This window comes from Microcaecilia unicolor, chromosome 1 (genome assembly GCF_901765095.1).
Source record: "Microcaecilia unicolor chromosome 1, aMicUni1.1, whole genome shotgun sequence".
NCBI lineage: Eukaryota > Metazoa > Chordata > Amphibia > Gymnophiona > Siphonopidae > Microcaecilia > Microcaecilia unicolor.
The window spans coordinates 66,148,061-66,172,215 of record NC_044031.1 but is presented as its reverse complement, the minus strand read 5'-3'; the positions used below and the strand labels follow the sequence as shown (position 1 = coordinate 66,172,215).

General features: G+C 43.9%; 1 protein-coding gene across 2 annotated transcripts in view; it reads right to left on the bottom strand.

The window, feature by feature from the left end:
* Positions 1-4,326: 4,326 nt before the first annotated feature.
* GORASP1 (golgi reassembly stacking protein 1) overlaps positions 4,327-24,155 on the bottom strand; it is a 75,475-nt gene continuing 55,646 nt past the window's right edge. Inside the window, exons 7-9 of one of the 2 annotated variants that reach the window (XM_030198084.1) lie at positions 23,886-24,030; positions 17,662-17,802; positions 4,327-6,195 (exon numbers count right to left, since the gene is read on the bottom strand). In XM_030198084.1, the coding sequence (XP_030053944.1) occupies positions 5,996-6,195; positions 17,662-17,802; positions 23,886-24,030 (486 nt within the window). In that variant the 3' untranslated portion in view covers positions 4,327-5,995. The remainder of the gene's footprint in view (positions 6,196-17,661; positions 17,803-23,885; positions 24,031-24,155) is intronic. The other variant, XM_030198094.1, reaches the window with a different exon arrangement.

Sequence of the window (24,155 nt, the reverse complement as noted above, 5' to 3'; positions counted from 1 at the left end):
AGGCACATAGATTTCATTTTCCATTAACAATATCTCTTAAGTATATTTATATTCCAGTCAATATCTGCTGGTGGGGGGAGGGGGGATTGGGGGCAATTTGTTTTTTTTTTTTTTAATGTTGGCTGCTGCTGGCTGAATTATGCTTGAATTTTCAGTGTCAGCTACTATCTGGGTACCAACATTAAATATCCAGCAGAGTCACCCGGTTACCACTGATATTAAGCGGTAGCACCTGGATAGCTATCCAATTAAACTAAAATAGCTTTTTTCCTGGCCTGAGATAACCAGATAGTTATCTGGGTATTGCCACTGAATATTGTCAGTGTCTAGGTGACCCCCAACTCTGCACTGTGTGCTGCAGCAGTCAGGGCTAATATTTACCAAATAACTGCCATTGAATATTAGCAGTTAGGCCAGCCAGTATGATTTAACTGGGCAGGAGCTCTCCTGCATGGTTAAATCGCTTTAGCATAATTTTTTAAGAGCAATTTTTAAGCAACCATTGTGAAACATTTGTCCATTTATTATCCGTCTGTTAATGTTTCATCTACTTTTTCTACAAACTCTTTCTTGTAATTCTTTTTCTCTCCCCAGTATATGAAAGGAAGTGGAACTCTGGAGCCAATTTATTTTTAGGCCTTTCAACCTTGGCTCTGTTCTGCACCACACCTCCCACAGCATCTGTAAATAGTCAGCAGGCACCAGAAACAAGTGAGACAAAAACAAAAATTCAGCTACCTTGGAATGTAAAGCAATACTTTTTTGTAGGGAAAAAAAGGTACTGGTACTCATACAGGGCCAACCTAAAGAAGAGATCACTATCAATGGCTCCACCCCTACAGTAGCCACACCCATTTACCAGCCGTGGAGCATATAAAAAGGAATCATTGAAAATAGTACACCAGTCAGTAGGTCCAACAAAAGAAACCCTAAGAGTGACCATGAACTAATAAAATATGTAGACAAAAATTCAGCTGAAACGCCCAAAAACCAGACTCCGGCATGCAGGACACCACCAGGAAAAACAAAAAATAGTTCTCCCTTGTACTGCTATAAAGATAGCAGATATAAATTTCAAAAACCGACATATTCCATTCACTACATTACAAATTAACAGCTACAAAAAAAAAAAAAAAATTAACACTGCTTTACCTTAAATGAAAAATAAAATTATTTTTTCTACCTTTGTTGTCTGGCCACATACTTTTTTTCAATTGTGTTAGTCCCAGTTTTTGGTTTCTACTTTCCTCATCTTCTCTTAACTATATTGCCAGAATTTCCTGTTTGTCATTTTTCTCGCCTCCTTTTCCTTTCAGCTTTCTTTGATTTTATTTTCTGCCTCTGTCCACATTTAGTTCTTTCGTACTATCCAATCTTCAAGTTTCCTCTTTTGACTGTGCCTATAGCTTGCCCCTCTCTCCTCCCCATTTCTATCCAGCATTACCCCCTCCTTTCCTCCCCACATCCAGCATTTGCCATCTAACACCTCCATACATCCATCCAGCATTTCTCCCTTTCCCCCCACCTCTCTCTCCATCCAGCGTATCTCCACTTGCTCCCTTTCCCCATCCAGCATTTTCCCCCTTGCCCTCTCTCTCCCCATCCAGCATTTCTTCACATGCCTCCTCTCTTCCCATCTGGCATCTCTTCCCGTACCTTCTTTCCCCAACCAGCATCTCTCCTGCAGCTGCTTCTTTCAACGAGCAGTGGTGGTGGGCAAATCAAGGAGTAAAAGGCATAGGGCAGCAGTGCTGAGATGCTCACTGTTGGCTCAGCTGATCCCCTGCCCCTCTGACACCAAATTCCTCTTCCGGAGCAGGGGATCAGCAGAGCAGACAGCGTGTGTCCTAACACTGCAGCCCCACGCTGAAAAGCAGCATAAAATCTATTTTACAGTTCTGGGATCTTGCCAGGTATTTCTGACCTGGATTGGCCACTGTAGGAAACAGGATACTGGACTTGATGGACCTCTCTCTTCCAGTATGGCAACGCTAATGTTCTTATGCCTGCCTGCTAGCTTTTTTGTTTTCTTAGAAGTACAAGGGCATTGAGGTGGGAGTTCCTGACCCAATGACAGTTTTGAGTCCCAGGTTTGGTGTCTCTTCCTTATGTCAGCTGGGGTAGGGATGCTACAAATACAGCATTCACATCTTCAGAGAATCAGGAAAAGGGCTCGGGAGACATTAGAGAACCACAATAGCACCTCTTAATGGTCAGACACAGAATGTGCATGTACTGTGAACCACAGAGAGACACCCCGTGGGTTCTGTCTCCGTCCCCAGTCCATCCCTGCAGTTTCTGTCTCCATCACTGCCCCGATGGGCTCTGTCCTCAACTGCAGAAGCATCAAACAATGATGATTTTATATTTAAATGTTTTTATTAAAGTATAAAAAGGAACAATATGCTGTGCAACTATTGTGTATAAATTACAAATAGAAAACAATAATAACAGCGGGCAGCTATAATAACCCTCCTCACCACCACCCTCTACCCTTCCAACCCCAACAATAGCTGATTTCTACGGCCCCAAGAATCCCAATCCACCCAGTTAAAATGTCCAGTGGTAAAAAATACAACCTGTTCTGTATGCCCTAAAGGGGCGAAATATTCCTGTGAAGCACTGTTATGATTTTTTAATCTGTGGATGAATAAGAAGTCATCAACAATCTCAGGATTCAGTCTAGCTCTCCTATCTTCCACAGTCCTTCCTGCAATAGAAGATGTCTTCTTAAGATGTGCTAGTAGCAGGATGTACAGGATCCCCCATGCAAAGTTTGCTAGTTGTTGCCAGCATGTTGCTTGTTTTTCCAAAAAATCAAAATATCGTTGTCTACATCACTTAAGCATAAACAGCAGTCCAGTTCATTAACAGGCTTCAAAGTAGAAAATGACTCGGGGACAACGTTTGTCCCTATCTCTGTCCCATGGGATCTGTCCCCGCAAGCTCTGTTCCCCCCCCCCCCCCCCCCCACCATGTCATTCTCTACAGCAACAGCTGTGCTAGACAGAAGGGAACTCAAAATGAGGCAAACCCCCAGCCAGTTCTGAATGAAAATCACAATATCACAGCTCTAGTAGAGGCTGGTCATGATTGGGTCAGACAAATGAACAAAAACATTTAGGAGCCAGATCTGCTTTAATTTTACAGTTATCACCCTCCACTCACAAATATTTAAGTTTATTCAGAATCCCTTATGGAGCTGTAAAGGTAGTGTTTCATAAATACAAGCCTTAGCTTTAAGTAAAACCAGACATATCAGATAAAAGTCTGCACTCTTTGGTAATATAAAATACAAAAAAAAAATCCACATTAATACATTTAAAAATTGCATTTCAATTGACCAAGTAAAAAGCTAGCATTGGGACAGATGACGGTCATACTTTCTTTTTTTTTTTTTTTAAATCAAACCACCCTAAAATTTCAGAAGCTGAGAGAAACTAAATGAAGTCAGAGTATGATCTCTGGCTAACTTCAGTAAAGAGGGGGGAGGGGGGGGGGGGAAGGTTCAAGAGAGAGAGACACCTCCGTCTGTGGTAAGCCACAGAAAACATTTTTAGGCGCATTTTGTAATACCACTAAAATGTCTATTAGCATTGCTGTGGAAGATATTCAAAGCGATTTAAATAGTCAGGAGAAGCTCCTGGCTACTTAAATTACTTGGTTAGGGCTAACTCGCAATATTCAACAGTACTTAATGGACAGTACCACTGAATATTGTTGCTAACAGCCAACCCCTAACCAGCAAGGTTAGGGGTGGGTGGGCGGGGAGTGGAAATTGTTTTGGAATATGGCCCTAGCTGGTTAGCAGCAATATTCAGACTAATAACCAGCTAGGCAAGCACATAGTTAAGACAGAAAAAAGGCAGTCCTAACTTTATGTGCTGAGCTTAACCAGGCACCAGTCTGATTATCAGCCAGTGCCAGATTAAACTCACATAGGGTCTGGCAGGACCCTGGCCTTCGCAACTCTTCCACCCAGCCCCTGATGGAAATAGAAGACTCTCCCAGCTCATCTGGAGAAGTTTCTGGTGGTCTAGGGGGAAATTGGGAAGGATAGATGCCCAGTCACTCCTGCCAATCGTTGACCTGCATTCCAAAATGGCTATTGCAACCTCTAGCAGCAGCCTTGCAGTACTTTATACTTGCCTGACTTCCTCCTAGACCCCCAGGGCATTCTCAAGGTAGGTCGCGAGAGGGGGGGATTGAGAGGGGGGGATTAAGGGGGTGGGGGCTTAGGTAGCCCTTTATTTCCTTTGAGGCCGGGTGCACCATGAGGGGGGAGGGGTGTGTTTTGAGTAATGTGAGGGGGGGGGGGGGGGGGGTGCCTGACCTGGCATTTTTTAAAATGTGGATCCTGACTGATATTCAGCAGGGACTCGCATAATCTCCGATGGCTAACATCATTGAATAAGCCTCAAATATTTAGTTTGGTTGCCCGGACATAGCCCAGCACTGAATACTGATGGCTAGCATCCCACGGTGGTCAGCATTTAAAAAAAACACTGACTGCCGCGAGCTGAATGTCAACTGGGCTGTGTCTATCTTGCAAAACATAATCAAGTCTAATTTCTTTTAGGCACCATGAAGGTGCCTATTCTATAAAGGAAAGTATACGCCTCCTTTCCTTTATAGCATACTAGCAAATATGTTCTTATATTTTAGACATGGACATTTACAACAACCATAGACCTCGTGTAAATGCTCATGCCTAGAATGCCAAAAGATGCATATAAATTATATCATTTTATAGTCTCACCCAGACTCCGCCTTCAAACTAAATTCCATCACATTTAGGTGCCAGCTTATAGAATAGTGCATAACCAGAAAATTGACATGTGTATGTGAACGTACACAAATATGTTGATATTCTAAGTCATTTATAGGCATTCCTGGCACACTGTGCCTTATTAGAGTATTTTTTCAACTTCTTATATTTGTTTGACCAGAGGGTGAGCAAAAACAAGAAACATCATCAGTGCACACCCTGAACTATGACTTTTTGTATTAGAAAATTTGTAATAATCAAGCCACACTGCATGCAGAGATCATAAAGTGACAGTGTGCTTCAAAGCATGATGGATGTTTTGCAAAAATACAGCAGCAATGCATTTCTACAGAAACAATTAAATGTATCGCCTTAAAACTGCATGGTTTAAAATCCCTGTTGCTACAGCTAATGCAGAAAGGGGAAGCTGCACTATTCTGTACTGCCTTTTTCCTTTGCTCAAGTCTGGTTTGGATAGTGCAATGCTCATTGAAAAACAAAGGGGTCAATATTCAGCGTTTTTCTAACTGCTGCTGGTGTTCTGTCTGGAAATTCAATGCAGGGCCATGTCCAGGCTTTGGCATTGAATTTCCAGGTTTGTGGAGCTGGATGAAGCAGAGTCAATTAAGTGCTATATTCAACACTTAACTGGCTATGGGGCATGGCATAAAGATAGGACTGACTTTCATGCAGTTGTATTTATGTTGTGACTTTGGCCCGTTAAGTGCCGACTCTGCCCCGGAACACCCCCAAAATAGCTGGTTTTGAGATAGGCACTAACTGGACATTTTCAGAGGCACTAACCGATAAATGACCAGTTAGCCCCAAATCTATTTGCCCTTTCTCTTCCAAAGACGTTAACCAGAGTGTTCTGTTGTGCTCGCACAGCAAATATTCTTTATACTATACCTCAAACACACATTTAATCCTTTTTTTAATGAAGTCTCTCCGCTCCAATCCCCTGTGGCTTTTTGGTATGTGGTCTTGAAATTCATCACACTCCTAACTGGTTTGATAAACAGACAGCCCCCCAAAATACCTTCTAATACCTGATCAGACCAATATGATTCAATCAATTATATACTTTGTGCATTTTTGAAGAAATGAAGTCATTTTAGTACCAGAACCCAAGTAACTATAAGCAATTGGGGATGTAGATGCACAACTTGGGAATTGTAGTTTATAACACTGGAGGCAGGGGATGGCAGGCAGTGTTCTCGCTTTTTGTTATTCTTCTTCATGTTCACCTTCTGCCATCTGAGCCCGTGTTTTGTCCTCCTGAATAACAGACTCTGCGTCGTGTAGTGTTTCTGTGGGAACATCTTTAGGAAGATGAGTGGATGACAGCACAGAGCCTGGAACCAGTTCCTGTTCCAGATCTAACTGCAGGCTAGAGGCATCAATGAAGGAGGCTGAATGTTCTTCTCCTGAGAAATAAACAACTACATTAATTGAAAGCAACAATAAAGCTTGCCACACAACAGTAAACTCTGACTGCACTGATGAATTATTTCAAGTAGCCACAGCCGGCACAATTCATTTCTGTAAAATCTGCAAACTACTCAATTTCTTTCATCTAGAGATCTGCCTGTCAAAAGAGATACTACTTACAAAGAACATAGAAACACAAGGCAGATAAAGATCATATGGCCTATCTAGTCTGCCCATTCATACCATCTACTGTACTTTCCTCTCCCTTACTTATCCCGAGCTCTCTTAAATTCAGATAGATTGTAAGCTCTTTGAGCAGGGACTGTCCTTCTATGTTTAAATTGTACAGCGCTGCGTAACCCTAGTAGCGCTTTAGAAATGTTTGTTAGTAGTAGTAGTAGATACTGTTTTCATCTTCACTGCCTTCACTGGGCAGCCATTTCACAAATTCACCACCCTTTCCATGACTGGTTACATTCTTCTGGCTCCCATGCTGCCGGCTTTGGGCCTTCTAAAAACTATATTGGTACAGCAAACACTGGTTTCTCCCATTCATCTGAACAGTTAACATCTGAAGTGGCATCTGCCTAAATTGGATAATTGGAATAATAACTATATAGCATTTGGATTATCATATTTATTTTTCTCAAAATGCTCTAAAGAGTATATACTGTGCGTTACTAATACCTTTGATATTTGAATATCACTATCATATACCCCTCCTCTCCTCTAGGGTATACATATTCAGGTCCTTAAGATTCATTTCAGAGGGTTCTGGTGCAGATTAGCTTCAGAACTTAGTACAGTGCTAGGCAGACTTCTTTTTTTTTTTATTATTATTTTTATTAACATAGTGCAACAGTGTTTGTACAAATGCCACAACTTCCAAGTATAGTTATACAACATCACAAAGAAATGTTATCTATCAAAAGGATTGATCCATAAATCGCCAACATGGCTTACGCTGCACACTGCATTTTCCATTTTATTCCCCCCCTTTACACTCATGCATCATACGCACCACTCTAACCCAATCCATAACTCATCAACCGCATCCCATACACACTCCACTTACTCTTCCCCCCTTCCCTCATTACCCTATAAAGGTAACACTTTTAAGCATGCTGTCCACAAAGCGTGATATTGTCTGTTAGCAAGTTTTGCGGAATCAGAATAAATTCGGCACTCATTCTCACCAACCATTCTCATTTTGTTGTACCACACTTCCCCCGAAGGGCTCTCTGGTTGGATCCAATATTGTAGGATGGTCTTTTTGATCAGTAAAAGAGAGGTGTATATGAATCTTCTGCACGGCTTAGTAAGTCCTTGGGCAATCAAAAGGTCTTGGTCTCCCAATAATAAGGTGGCATAGTCCCACTCTATCTGTCTATTTGTGACTTCAGTAATCAGCTGAAATGCTCGGTTCCACAAGGAAAGGGAAGGGCACTCCAAAAAGGAGTGAAGAAAAGTCCCCCGCCCCTTCTGGCATTTGGTGCATTGTCCCTCTTCCCACAGTCCTATAGCTGCCCCCTTGGCCTTTGTAATGTATGCTCTATGCAATATTTTGTATTGGGTTTCTTGGAGATCCGCTACCTTAACCATATCATATACAGTGGGGGAAATAAGTATTTGATCCCTTGCTGATTTTGTAAGTTTGCCCACTGACAAAGACATGAGCAGCCCATAATTGAAGGGTAGGTTATTGGTAACAGTGAGAGATAGCACATCACAAATTAAATCCGGAAAATCACATTGTGGAAAGTATATGAATTTATTTGCATTCTGCAGAGGGAAATAAGTATTTAATCCCTCTGGCAAACAAGACCTAATACTTGGTGGCAAAACCCTTGTTGGCAAGCACAGCGGTCAGACGTCTTCTGTAGTTGATGATGAGGTTTGCACACATGTCAGGAGGAATTTTGGTCCACTCCTCTTTGCAGATCATCTCTAAATCATTAAGAGTTCTGGGCTGTCGCTTGGCAACTCGCAGCTTCAGCTCCCTCCATAAGTTTTCAATGGGATTAAGGTCTGGTGACTGGCTAGGCCACTCCATGACCCTAATGTGCTTCTTCCTGAGCCACTCCTTTGTTGCCTTGGCTGTATGTTTTGGGTCATTGTCGTGCTGGAAGACCCAGCCACGACCCATTTTTAAGGCCCTGGCGGAGGGAAGGAGGTTGTCACTCAGAATTGTACGGTACATGGCCCCATCCATTCTCCCATTGATGCGGTGAAGTAGTCCTGTGCCCTTAGCAGAGAAACACCCCCAAAACATAACATTTCCACCTCCATGCTTGACAGTGGGGACGGTGTTCTTTGGGTCATAGGCAGCATTTCTCTTCCTCCAAACACGGCGAGTTGAGTTCATGCCAAAGAGCTCAATTTTTGTCTCATCTGACCACAGCACCTTCTCCCAATCACTCTCGGCATCATCCAGGTGTTCACTGGCAAACTTCAGACGGGCCGTCACATGTGCCTTCCGGAGCAGGGGGACCTTGCGGGCACTGCAGGATTGCAATCCGTTATGTCGTAATGTGTTACCAATGGTTTTCGTGGTGACAGTGGTCCCAGCTGCCTTGAGATCATTGACAAGTTCCCCCCTTGTAGTTGTAGGCTGATTTCTAACCTTCCTCATGATCAAGGATACCCCACGAGGTGAGATTTTGCGTGGAGCCCCAGATCTTTGTCGATTGACAGTCATTTTGTACTTCTTCCATTTTCTTACTATGGCACCAACAGTTGTCTCCTTCTCGCCCAGCGTCTTACTGATGGTTTTGTAGCCCATTCCAGCCTTGTGCAGGTGTATGATCTTGTCCCTGACATCCTTAGACAGCTCCTTGCTCTTGGCCATTTTGTAGAGGTTAGAGTCTGACTGATTCACTGAGTCTGTGGACAGGTGTCTTTCATACAGGTGACCATTGCCGACAGCTGTCTGTCATGCAGGTAACGAGTTGATTTGGAGCATCTACCTGGTCTGTAGGGGCCAGATCTCTTACTGGTTGGTGGGGGATCAAATACTTATTTCCCTCTGCAGAATGCAAATAAATTCATATACTTTCCACAATGTGATTTTCCGGATTTAATTTGTGATGTGCTATCTCTCACTGTTACCAATAACCTACCCTTCAATTATGGGCTGCTCATGTCTTTGTCAGTGGGCAAACTTACAAAATCAGCAAGGGATCAAATACTTATTTCCCCCACTGTATATTAGAAAAGAGTTTATCAAACTCCTTAATAGTATAATTCTTTTTCAGCTCTCTATTCCACTGATCCATTAATCTTTCCATCCCCCCCAAGGGTCTATGCATTTGTAGGACTTTGTACCATGTAGTTAGGCTATTCATCTTGTACGGTGTGCGCAGTAAAATCTTGTCCATAGGTCCCCATAACCATTTGTCCCTGTGTGCCTGTTGCAAAGAAGAGTAATAGTGCCGTACTTGTAAATATTGCAACAAATGATTATTAGGGATTTCCCACCTTTCCTTCAGCTGTTCAAAAGTGTCTATGTGCTCCTGTCCCTGCTCCATAAGGTGGACCAACATCACACATCCCTTCTCTCTCCATTTATCAAAGATAGAATATCCCAGGCCTGCCGGAAAATCTGCATTGCCCACCATGCCCAAGAAAGGGGAAGCCTCCGACTCTCTATTCTGTTGCCCTCTCCACCAAGCCCATGCCCTGCGTAAAGGCTGCAGAAAGGTCAGTCTCCCTGCAGTGTCATATATGTTACTAGGCCTCATGTGTAGTAAATTTGTGAAGGACCACGGGGCACTCCAGTCCTCTAATCCACCACCCGGCAAAAACCGGTAGCTACCCGTCAGTCCCTCAAAAATGAGTCGCATAAGTGCAGCCACATTGTACAAGCGTAATTCAGGCAATGCCAGACCTCCCATGGCCCTACTCAAAGAGAGCTTTTGATGTCCGATCCTTGCTCCCTTCCCCCGCCAGATAAAGGCGCGTATAATAGACCGATATAGGCGCTCGTCCCTCCTCAACACCCACAAGGGGGCCGCTTGTAGTGGGTACAGGATCTTTGGTAGTAAGACCATTTTAACTAAGGCTATTCTGCCCATCAGGGAGAGCGGCAATTGTTTCCATCTATCACATAGCTTTCTGATGTTGTCCAGTGTATCCACTATATTTTTCTTATAGAATATCAAGGTATTTACACTGAGAAAAATTCCCAAATATCTCATAGCTTCTCGGGCAAGCGGTATTGGCATCCCCGACAGGCCTGGGTCCACAGAATTTCCTGACAATGGAAGTACTTCTGATTTTAGACAGTTGACCCGCAGTCCTGATAATTCCCCATAATCCCCTACTATTTCTAACACCCGGGGAAGATCTCTAGGCCCATTGGCCAAGTAGACTAGGATGTCATCTGCAAACAGATTCACCCGGAAGTCCTGTGTACCCACCCTTATCCCCCTTATAGCCCTATGTCCCCTAATTTTTATAGCTAACGGTTCTATGGCCAACAAAAAAAGGAGCGGTGACAGGGGGCATCCTTGACGGGTTCCCCTTTGTAAGGGAAAGCTCTCTGTGAGTTTACCATTAATTAACAATCTGGCCACTGGGAGAGTGTAAAGCGTTTTAATCCATGAGATATAGGTCCCTGTTATGCCGTAGCGATTTAGGGTCCAAAACAGATATTGCCACGAAATGCTGTCAAACGCCTTCTCCATATCGAGGCCCGCAATGACTTCCAGCCCCCCTCTACCCCTGCATTCCTGTATGGCCAAAAGAGCTCTCATAATGTTCATGGAGGCGTGCCTCCCCGGGACAAATCCCACTTGGTCTTCATGAACTAAACAAGAAACCACCCCATTCATCCGCCGAGCCATGATAGCGGCTAGGATTTTAATATCCTGGTTTAACAATGAAATGGGGCGATAAGAACCCACCTGGGTTGAGTCTTTACCAGGTTTTGGAATTAACACTATATGGGCCATATTGTTCTGTATAGTTAATCCATTCCCCATCCCATTAAACCAATCTCCCAAGGGGGCCGCCACCAGGTCTGCCAAAATTTTATAATACTCCGGGCCGTAGCCATCTGGTCCTGGCGCCTTAGTCAACTTTAAAGATTTGATGGCTTGTTTAACCTCCTGCTCCACTATTGGGCTATTAAGAGTACTTAACTGGTCAGATGCCAGGGTAGGAAGGTGAACATCTTGAAAAAAAGCCTCACTTGCCACCTGATCAAACTCTCTTACCTCGTATAAAGAACTATAAAAATTAACAAATTGCTGTGTGATGTTTTTTTCTGTGGTACACTCCCTGCCTGCCGTATCCCTAATAGTGGTAATAAGTTGCCGCTTACGGTATGGCCTAACTAATGCTGCCAGTAGCTTCCCAGCTTTGTTTCCCCACTTGAATAATCTGAATCGTTGGAAGTATATATCTCGCTGCGCTCTCTGATTCAAGATTTCATCTATTTGATGTCTAACCTCTAATATGCGTGCACTATCCTGCTTTAACAGAATGGTCAGATGTGTTCTCCTCAAAGTGTGGTACTCATTGGACAGTCTCAGGAGGTCTGCCTCTCTCTCCTTCTTTTTCCCCGCTGTGTAAGCTATTATGTAACCTCTCATTACTGTCTTCGATGCCTCCCAGTATGTACCCGCATCTACGTCCCCTGTATGATTATACGTTTGGTAATCTATCCACTTGTTCCGTAGATATTCTCGGAACTCCTTGTCATGATACAAATGGGGATGAAGTTTCCACACTCTCTCTCCCTGGCCTCCTGCAAAAGATTTCGTCATGGTGACAGCTGAATGATCGCTAAGGGTGCAGTCCACTATATGAACGTGAGAGGACCTAGAAAGCAGGGATGGTGTAGTAAGCAGATAATCAATCCGAGAGTAGGTGTTGTGGGGGTGAGAGTAGAAGGTGAATTCCCTGTCATGTGGGTGCAAAAGCCTCCAGATATCCACCAATCCTAGCTGGGATAGTAAGAAATTAATCCCCCTACTCCCCCAATTCTCTCCCCTTAGCTTCCTTGGTTTACAATCCACTGTCTGGTCGGCCAAACAGTTAAAATCTCCCCCCATCACTATGTGACAGTCCGGGAATGGTACCACTTTAGCTACTAGTTCTGAAAAAAACTTGTGGGAGTAGATGTTGGGTCCATAAACGTTACACAATAGGATACTCTGACCCCATAGGTCTCCCAATGCAAGTACATATCTTCCTTCCGTGTCTGAGATCACCTTATGCATGGTAAAAGGCAGTTGTTTATGGATTAAAATAGCCACCCCCCTTTGCCTAGAGTTATAAGAAGCATATTCTACCTCACCCACCCAATCCCTCTTCAGTTTTTGGTGTTCTATTGCCGTTAAGTGTGTTTCCTGAATGAAAGCTATATCAGCCTTCTCTTTTTTCAACCAGGAAAGCACTTTGGTTCTCTTAACCGGGGAGTGAAGTCCATCAACATTAAGAGTAACTACTTTTAAGTTAGCCATCCTCACCCCCAAGAAGAGTACTCGCTATGGTTTTGCCAGCATCCCTTTCACTGGTCTCCCAGCTGGACCAGCGAAATCCCTCTTGTTGCCCCTCAAAAGGCCTTCCAGATCTATTCCGTATTCCTCTCTCTCCTTCTCCCCTCTGAATCCCCATCTGGGTTTCAATTCGCTTTCGTGTTCCTTTTACTCCCCACCCCACCCCCTTCACCCACACTTCCATACACCAAACGCACACACACACATCCCCCTTCCTTTCCCTCCCCCCCTTATTCTCCCTCCCCTGTCCCCTCGCTATCATCTCTCCTCCCTTCTCCTTCCCCTCTATAGTCCCCTTCTCTCTCCCCATCCTTCGCCTTCCCAGAACCGCCCTTAGCCCCTCCCCCTTCCCAGCTCATTGAGCCCTAAATGATCAGATCCCTTCCCTTCCACTTAATGAAGCACTAAAATCATTAATAAATCATTAATAAACCTTCTCAACTAGATAACAACCAGTTCAACTCCTGCTTCCCTCTCTCCCAACAGACTTTTAGCAATGTTCTCAGTCCAAACCTCAAAGGCAGTAGGCTCGCCATTAACTAGTGCAGAGATCATCTTGAACTATGAATATGCATAGGTATCACCAGTCTACCGCCACTGCAAACAGATTGCTTTCCAGCTCCCACAGTTCCAGCTGTTTCAGCCCTCTTGCGCATTGGCATTTAACGTGCGCAGAAACGCTTGGGCCTCCCCGATCTCCTGCATAAGTAGTGTCTTCCCTTCATGCCATATTCGCAGTTTCGCGGGATACAGAAGCGCGAAGCGCACTCCCTTCTTATGAAGCTCGGAGCATGTGGGTGCCATTGCCCTCCTCTGCGCTGCGATCCGGGCGGAGTAATCATTGAACAAAAGTATGCGATGATTTTCATAATCCACACTCCCACGCGCCCGGAATGCTTTCATCAGCTTTTCCTTGGAGAGCCAGTTAGTATAATGGGTTATAGCTGTACGTGGCTTGGCATTAACATCTCCCTTCGCTCCCACTCGATGGGCTCTATCACAGCAAAAAGTACTCTGGGATTCCTCCAGGCCCAGCGCATGGGGTAGCCAGGAGTCAAAGAACCGGTACAATTCATTACCTGCCACCGTCTCCGGCAGCCCGATCACCCGCAGATTGTTCCTGCGGTTCCGGTTTTCTTGGTCTTCAATTCTTTCTCGCAGTTCTCCCGTCTCCTTCTGCAGTGCGGCGACCAAAGTCGCCGTGGCCCTCGCCTCCTCCTCGCCCGTCGAGATCCGCTGTTCCATCTCCTGCTGCCTGTGGGAATGCGCATCGAACTTCTCATGTATTTCCTCCACAGCTGATTGTAATTTATTCAGGCGATCAGCTAATGCCGCTGATACCGAACGGGTGATTTCCTGGACCCACTCCGTTGTCTGCATGAGCGTCGGGTTCGGGGGCACACCTGGATCTAGGTTTTGATCACGCTGTAGCGCCGCCATTTTGTTCGGGGCCTGAATTCGCGGTGTTTTAGATTTTCGTTGCGCCCTTGTGGGCATAACTCAGACGTTCCGCCTTTCCAAATTCAGCCCCGCAGTAGCCGGTGATGTTCTTCTCGCCCCCGCACTGCTTTTCTGGCTTCAAAAGATTCAGGATCTTCGATATTTCAGCAGATTTCGGCTGGTGTCAGGGGGAGCTGCATAGGTCTGCGTCTTCCTAGGAAGCAGGCATCACGTGACCCCCGCTAGGCAGACTTCTATTATCTGTGCCCCAAGAAAGGCAAGGACAAATCAAACTCGGGTTTCACATACCATGTAAAATGAGTTTATCTTGTTGGGCAGACTGGATGGACCGTACAGGTCTATCTGCCGTCATTTACTATGTTACATGTCTGTAGCTCTTCACTTGCCATCAACTCTGCCTATACTATTTTGAAGATATGGTCTCCAGAGCTGGACAATCTAAAGATGAAGTCTCACCTATGACCTGTACAGAAACATCCTCATCTCCTATGCATCCTAATATTCCTCTGGCCACTGTCAAATCACTTTTTTTTTTCTTTTGCTGCTTAGAGATCAGACAAGTACACATAAGTTCATAAGCATCACCATACTAGGTGGACTGAAGGTCCATCAAGTCCAGTATCCTGTTTCCAACAGTGGCCAATCCAGGTCACAAGTACCTGGCAAGATCCCATAAGAGTAAAACAGATTTTATGCTGCTACACCAAGAATAAGCAGTGGATTTTTCCATTTTAATACTGACTTATGGACATTTCTTTTAGCATATCGTTTAAAAAAGATTTTATGCTGCTACCCCAAGAATAAGCAGTGGAATGTTTCCAACTCCATCTTAATACTGGTTTGAAGGAACAGTGCTTTTTAAGCCTATAAAATGTATTGGACATTTTTCAGCATTGATTATGTTCTGAAGTGTATTTCTCCTATTTGGCCAGCAGGTAATGTTTCTTTGTTGTAAAACTGTTACAGAGAACTGAGTGTTTTTTTCTTTAGTTTGACACAAGCAGAAAGCAAGAAGCAGTATATACTTTAAATCTTGTTGATTGGGCTCTGATTGGCCCAGGAGTTCATCTCATTTGGACTTTACTGGTTTTGAGTTCAGTCTTAGCCCAGGAGAAAAGAGAGACAGATCTCTTTGCTGAGGCTCGGTGAATTATATGTCCTGATCTTCCCAGGTACTATTTAGACAGTTTACAGATGTTTAGCTAGTGTTATAATTGATCCATATTTCAGTTACCTGTTATTGTTTGCTAACTGCACTATTTTGTTCCACTGTTCAATTTTTAAAAGACAATAAACAATATTTAGTTTATTGCTTCTCTGCCTGGACCGATAAAGAATCCTGGTGGTTTGCGTGTTGGGTCTATGATTTCTGGGAACTGTGGGACCACTAGGAGTGTGGCTCCAGTAACTCAGAAATCACTAGAGATAACTTGAGAGCAGGAGACTCACCCAGAGGTGGGTGTGATCCAGTTGGTGGGAGAAGGTTGCTAGTGTAGAGCACAAGTGTCAGGTATAGGTGGACCTGAGCTGTGCTGGGGATAGACCCTCTAAGTGGCCGTCGGGTAACCCCAGGTGGGAGGCTGGCATTTCGTGACAACTAGCTTATGGACTTTACTTTTAGGATATTGTCAAAACCTTTTTTAAACCCTGCTATGCTGATTGCTTTTACCAAATTCCCTGGCAACAAATTCCACAGTTTAATTGCATGTTGAGTGAAGAAATATTTTTTCCAATTTGTCTGAAATTTCCCCCCTAGTCCTTGTATTTTTGGAAAGAGTAGACAAGTGATTCATGTCTATTCATTATACTTCACTCAGTATTTTATAGACCTTTATTATATCTCCTTTCAGCCATCTCTTCTCCAAGCTGAAGAGCCCTAGACGTTTTAGCCTTTCCTCATAGGGACGTCATCCCAACCCCTTTATCATTTTTGTCACCCTTCTCTGTATCTTTTTTGAGATGCAGTGGCCAGAATTACACACAATATTCAAGGTGCAGTCACACCATGGAGCAACACAAAGGCATTATAATATTCTCAGTTTTTGTCTCAATTCCTTTCCTAATAGTTCCTAACATTCTATTTGCTTTCTTAGCTGCTACTGCACACTGAGTAGAGGGTTTCAATATATCACCAGTGATGACACCTACATCCTTTTCCTGGGTGTTGATTCCTAACTAAGAAGCTTGCAGCATGTATCTATAGTTTGAGTTCCTCTTCCTGACATATATCTCTTTGCACTTGCTCACATTAAATGTCATCTGCCCTTTAGATGCCCAGACTCCCAGCCTCAAAAGGTCCTCTTGAAATCACTATCCTTTTCTTATTTAATAACTTTGAGTCATCAACAAATTTAATCACCTCATTTATTATTCCCATTTCCAGATCATTTATAAATACTGTATGTCACAAAGGGGGCATCGCTTATGACTGGTATATGCAATCATCTCTGTCTTCATTACATCTGTCTGACAGCATCCCATCCTAGTTTTTCTTTCTTGCTCCAGAGCACCACCATCCTAATTTCTATCCTCACCTCAGCATGAGCACTTTAATCTCTGCCTCTCTTCTATATCCTATAGTACTTGATCCCTGCTGTTCCTCCTTTTCCCACTGGAACACCTCCTGGATCCCTTCCTCTCAGTCCTTCCCTACAGAATCTCTGCTGTTCCCTTTCTCCTGCAGAACACTACCTCCATGATCCAAACCACTCATCCCCCTCATACATCATCAACCCCTGTGATCCTGGATTATTCTTATCCACTACCACTTTATCCCTCTTCCCTTCTCATAACACCAGCACACTGCTCCATTGCACTTCTCCCCATTTCTCCAATACAACAATGTTATGCCTGCAAAACAAATATCTCAAACCCTGCTTCTTTTGTCCTTCATTAATAGCTTTCAGGAACTCAACTGATAATGCTGTTGCTTTATCTGTGCTCATAGCCTCTCTGAACTGTCACCCTGGGATTACTACAAATGTGCCAAACTAACCTATGAGCAATTACACATGTTTAATAGCACACTGCAGGTAAAGCATTTAAGTATCCTTAAGCCCCCCTAGTGTTATATAGTAGTACTAGCCGTTAAGCCCGTAACAACGGGCTAATTTTTTGTTTTCCTATGGCCTCCCCCCATCCACCAACCCTGCTCTCTCCCCTGCCCTCCCCCCAGCGTCTGCTTCCCTCAGTTCCGCCCCCTCCTTCCCTCCCTCCTCCTCTCATTTCCATGCTCATGGCCAAGCCCTCCTCCCTATTGGACTGTACTGCTGGTGGAGGCGGGGCTTGGACTTCTACACTCTCAGCATTCCGACTCTACTGCGCATTTGCAGGTGAGTCGGTCACTTGCCGTTTATATGTTTGATTACACTACTTATTCATCTCTGAATGCAAAATTAAGAACTACTTGACTGAAATAAAATAGATGGGTTTGCTCAAACAGCTAGCAAATCATACTTCAGAACAGCCAAACTGAACTTTGTCTTGCTTGTTTCTTACCCAACCATGTATTAATACCCTCTAGAGTTAACAGGCCACGTGTACCTGGTGTCATGGTGAAGGAGGGAGAGACAGTCATGTTAAGTAGTTTGCTGATGTCCGTATCTTCAGGCAGTGAGATACCAGACGTGTCTATAAATCCTAAGGAAGCAATGAGAGAGACAGAATGCTGTTTTACACATCCTTTTAAATGTACATGCTTCGAGAAGTGCCTGTGACTGTTTTAAGAACTGAATATGGTGAACAGACTAGTAAACTAAACACAGGTGCATATCATCAACTGCTGAAGCAGAGCTTTGAAAGGATTACTTCATACAGTACTGAAGCAGTATATTTATTAAATTACTCGCATGTACATTCTGCTTGTTACTTGATTTGTAGTGAAATTGATATGTCTTTAAACTTCACCTCCCCATGCATTTATTTTCAAAAGGTACCATATTTGTCCCTGCCCTGTGCCCTCTCCTTCCCAACTCACTCCTCAAATGTAAATTTTAAAGGAACATTCCTCATCCTATTTATCCAGATATTTCAGGTCAGTCCAATGGCTGTCCAGTACCAAGCACTTGAATTTTGCCCCATTTGCTTCCTATGGGCAAATTTATTTATTTATTAGGATTTATTTACCGCCTTTTTTGAAGGAATTCACTCATGAGCAATAGGCAATTACAGCAGTAAAAACATTCAAATAACAATACAAAGTATGGTGTATATAGTATACTACTTACAATGTCAACACAATATGTAATAGAACATTATAACTGATAGTGAAGGGTAAAGCAAAGATGTATCATATAGATAGATAAGAGAATAAGAAAAGTTAGAAAGTAAGGTGACGGATTTAAAGAAAGTTGCACATGAGGTCAGAGAGATGGTTAAATATTATCTCTGCTAGGGTAGGAGTGGATAAACATGTCCTGCTACAGTGCTTTTTTTGTAGAAAAAAAGATGCTGGTACTCATTATGGGCGGGGTCACCACATATGGCTCCACCCATGATAGCCACACCCACATTAGCCACACCCCTTATACCAGCTATGGCGCATATATCATTGAAAATATTATACTAGTATAGGAGAACAAAATAACGTGATTTTTTTCATTATAAATAATTTCTGTAAGCTGTTACAGCTCCAGTATACCCAGTGCAAAATAAGACAGCAGATGTAAATTCTCAAATAAGACATATTTCAAACACTAAAATGAAAATAAAATGATTTTTTCTACCTTTGTTGTCTGGTGACTTTGTTTTTCTTTCCATATTGGTCCCAATCTCTGATTCTGCTGCTCTCTATCTGTTCCCTTAACTCCGTTTCCAGGGCTTCCTTTCCATTTATTTCTTTATTTTCCGCCTTTCTTCTTCATTTCTTGCCCTACATCTGTAAGTAAAAGCTGGGTTCTCCGCAGACTTGACTGTCCAGTGGATCCAGCTTCTGCCTATTTTCTTCATCCATGTGTAGTTTTTCTCCTCTCTTCCTTTTCCCTCATCTCATTCCTCACTCTTCCCTCCCCACCATCCATGTCCAGCATTTCTTCTCTCTTCCTTCCCTCTCCTCCATCCATGTCCTGCAACTCTCTTCTCTCCCCTGCCCCCTCCAGCCATCCATACCCACCCAGCGATTCCCTTGGCTCCCCTGCCCCCCCCCTCCAGGCATCCATACCCACCCAGGGATTCCCTTGGCTCCCCTGCCCCCCTCCAAGCATCCATACCCACTCAGCGATTCCCTTTGCTCCCCTGCCCCCCTCCAAGAATCCATACCTACCCAGCGATTCCCTTCGCTCCCCTGCCCCCCCCCCTCCAGCCATCCATACCCACCCAGCGATTCCCTTCGCTCCCCTGCCCCCCCTCCAGCCATCCATATCCACCCAGCGATTCCCTTCTCTTCCCTGCCCCCCCTCTAGGCATCCATACCCACCCAGCGATTCCCTTCGCTCCCCTGCCCCCCCCCTCCAGGCATCCAAACGCACCCAGTGATTCCCTTCACTCCCCTGCCCCCCCTCCAGCCATCCATACCCACCCAGCAATTCTTCTCGCTCCCCTGCCTCCGTCGCAGCAGCCGCAGCGAAAGGCCGTCTGTCTCTAGCCTTCCCTTCGTTTCCAGTCAGTGTCCCGCCTTCTTCTGACGTCATTTCCTCTTTCCACAAAGGCGGGACACTGACTGGAAACGAAGGGAAGGCTAGAGACAGACGGCCTTTCACTGCGGCTGCTGCGGAGGTAAAATGATCGACGACGATTTAAACCCCCCCAGAGCGCGGGAGATGAGGTAAGCATGGCTTGTGGCGCCCTCGTGCCATGCTTACCTCACTTACTGCTGGCTCGCCTGCCACAACAACCGGCTCGCAAGAGCTCTTGCGAGCCGGCTCCAGCACACCACGCCCCTGGGGGACTGAGAGGAAGTGCAGGGCGAAAAAAAAGGTGCTGGTACGCGTACCGTTGTGTACCGGCACAAAAAAAGCACTGTGTATGAGAGAGATTTGCATAGAATAGAAGTAGTAGATGCAAATTTATCTCATGCATATTCATTGTGAATATCCTGAAAACCTGACTGGCTGGATGTGTCCCGAGGACTGGATTGACAACCTCAGAAGTATAGTGAAAGTGCTCAAGAAGTTACTGACTGCATTTCTCATAGCTTTGTTCAACTTATCTGAGGAAACATGGAGGTGCCAAAACCCTGCAAAGCAGCAGATGTAGTATGGCAGCACAAGGAAGAGAACAAAGACATTAATGTGACATCAGTAATGGTGAAAGCAATAGAAACATTACTGAAGAATAGTATAGCATGACTTGACAAGGGGAAAGATCTTGCCAAATAAGTATGACTGAATTAGAGGAGGTAACCAAGTACAGAAAAAGACCAAGCAAAAAAAAACAGCACAAAGGGCCTTTAAAAACAAAAGGGAACACAGTTCTTTCATTAAAAAATCCTTTAATAGTGAACTTTGATTGAAGAAAGACCCGACACGGGCCGTGTTTCGGTGCTACCGCACCTGCGTCAGGGGTCACACCAATGACAAAGGAGGCTTCAGCAGACTAATTTCAAAAGGCTGATGCTTTCCAAAATTGTGTGTGATATGTTCCTCCGGATAAAATGCAGTGCAAAGCTCACACACAGCAGCAGCGTAAGTGGCAATGGAATCCATTGCGACTTACGCTGCTGCTGTGTGTGAGCTTTGCACTGCATTTTATCCGGAGACCCCTGACGCAGGTGCGGTAGCACCGAAACACGGCCCATGTCGGGTCTTTCTTCAATCAAAGTTCACTATTAAAGGATTATTTTAATGTAAGAACTGTGTTCCCTTTTGTTTTTAAAGGCCCTTTGTGCTATTTTTTTTTTTTTTGCTTGAATTAGAGGAGGTGACTGGAGTCGCATATCAAAGGGATAGAGTGAATATAATCTATCTAGATTTCAGTAAGAAATTCAACACTGTTCCACACAGAACATTTGTGTATATGGGAAATGGTAGTAAACGCTGAGAAAGTACATAAGTACATAAGTAGTGCCATACTGGGAAAGACCAAAGGTCCATCTAGCCCAGCATCCTGTCACCGACAGTGGCCAATCCAGGTCAAGGGCACCTGGCACGCTCCCCAAACGTAAAAACATTCCAGACAAGTTATACCTAAAAATGAGGAATTTTTCCAGTCCATTTAATAGCGGTCTATGGACTTGTCCTTTAGGAATCTATCTAACCCCTTTTTAAACTCCGTCAAGCTAACCGCCCGTACCACGTTCTCCGGCAATGAATTCCAGAGTCTAATTACACGTTGGGTGAAGAAAAATTTTCTCCGATTCGTTTTAAATTTACCACACTGTAGCTTCAACTCATGCCCTCTAGTCCTAGTATTTTTGGATAGCGTGAACAGTCGCTTCACATCCACCCGATCCATTCCACTCATTATTTTATACACTTCTATCATATCTCCCCTCAGCCGTCTCTTCTCCAAGCTGAAAAGCCCTAGCCTTCTCAGCCTCTCTTCATAGGAACGTCGTCCCATCCCCACTATCATTTTCGTCGCCCTTCGCTGTACCTTTTCCAATTCTACTATATCTTTTTTGAGATACGGAGACCAGTACTGAACACAATACTCCAGGTGCGGTCGCACCATGGAGCGATACAACGGCATTATAACATCCGCACACCTGGACTCCATACCCTTCCTAATAACACCCAACATTCTATTCGCTTTCCTAGCCGCAGCAGCACACTGAGCAGAAGGTTTCAGCGTATCATCGACGACGACACCCAGATCCCTTTCTTGATCCGTAACTCCTAACGCGGAACCTTGCAAGACGTAGCTATAATTCGGGTTCCTCTTACCCACATGCATCACTTTGCACTTGTCAACATTGAACTTCATCTGCCACTTGCACGCCCATTCTCCCAGTCTCGCAAGGTCCTCCTGTAATCGTTCACATTCCTCCTGCGACTTGACGACCCTGAATAATTTTGTGTCATCGGCGAATTTAATTACCTCACTAGTTATTCCCATCTCTAGGTCATTTATAAATACATTAAAAAGCAACGGACCCAGCACAGACCCCTGCGGGACCCCACTAACTACCCTCCTCCACTGAGAATACTGGCCACGCAATCCTACTCTCTGCTTCCTATCTTTCAACCAGTTCTTAATCCATAATAATACCCTACCTCCGATTCCATGACTCTGCAATTTCTTCAGGAGTCTTTCGTGCGGCACTTTGTCAAACGCCTTCTGAAAATCCAGATATACAATATCAACCGGCTCCCCATTGTCCACATGTTTGCTTACCCCCTCAAAAAAATGCATTAGATTGGATAAGTGTGTGCTGTTCAAATGTTTTCATTCTGGTGAGGGAAACGCAATCAGAGGAATTCCATAAAAAGCAGTGATAGGCCTATATTTCTTTATTAAGGAACGTATCACCTTCAAAATCTGCACCCTAGTCCACAAAATTCTTTACGGAGAAGCCCCTGTATACATGACAAACCTAATCAATTTACCTTCCAGGAATATATCCAGATCATCCCGTTCATACTTAAACCTCCACTACCCTAACTGCAATGGTCTCAAATATAAATCCATTTATGCATCCACCTTCTCCTTTATAAGTACACAACTATGGAATGCACTGCCAAAAGCTGTGAAAACAATCCACAATCATCTTAATTTCAGGAAATCACTCAAGACCAGCTTATTCGGAAAGGCCTACCCCAAGGATCCAACATAAGTCCCTATATTCTGCAACACAGCAAATTAATGGACCGTATTGACCACTTTTACCCTTTCACTTTTTGCCCTTATACCCCGCTTTATTTTTTATTTTTATCTCCCTGTCCTCTACACTATGTTATCTGTATAGTTACCGGATTAGCGACTGCCTTTATGGTTTGATGTTAGCCACATTGAGCCTGCAAATTGGTGGGAAAATGTGGGGTACAAATGTGTTAAATAAATAAATATTCAACAGGCTCCAAATAAGGCATTAGAGGGTAGCATTTTTCATAGGGGAAGCCCAAGGGCAAACGGGTCATCTTATGATGTGGGAAAAAAAGGCATGTTTAAAAGGAATGTGAAAAAAAATGTTTTCTCTTAAAAACAATTCTGATTGAGAGGGTGGTAAACAGCTAGAGCAGACTCCCTTTAAAGACGGCAGCACAACAAACAGTGCCAATTAAAATACGCTTGGAACAAGCACAATGGGACTTAAGTACTATGGCGAGGATGAGAGAGAATCAGCTATCAAGGAAAATATGTAACAGGTACAAATGAACAGATAGAGTAGACAACATGGCCCTAACTGTCAACATGCTCTAGGTTTCTAACGGGCTTCTCCAGAGAGGATATTATCAACCCAGTGGTGCCCTGTTCGCTGATGACAACTGCTTCAGCAAATTGCATTGTCTGCCTAAGGAAATGGTCAAAAACTGACAAAAAAAGAGTCACCTTCTAAAGAGAGGCTGCAGGTCTTATTTACTGAAAGAACAAACTGTTTGCTAAAACTTTTCACAGACTAAATGACTGAAGATCAGGGCATGCTCATTTTTGTGAAATATCAAAAGCAGTTGATTCAGCTCAATATAAACTGAGATAACCCAAACTGTAATCGAGCCTGAAGCAGGACTCATTACCTATGCGTAGAGGTTACAAGATGTGTAGTGCTAGATTCCAAATTGTCATAGTGGTGTAAAAAGAATTACAGTTATTACCTTGAAACAAAACTGCCCGCTATAAACACATACCTGGATCCATAACTCTCTGGATAGGAGGTGGAGGTAGAAAAGAACCTTCTGATAAATGAAGATCTTTTTCCTGGTCCATTGGCAGAGGGATATTTACATTTTCTTCAGTTCCATCAGTGTGGGAGTTAGGAGCCACTAGTGCAGCCTTAAAAGAAAACAAATTGAAGAGTCTTCTTAAAGAAACACATACCTCTCTAAATAAATATTAGCATCTCACGATAAGAGCCCTCTTATCCAAATCCCTGGTTGGCCTTCAATATAATCCTTACC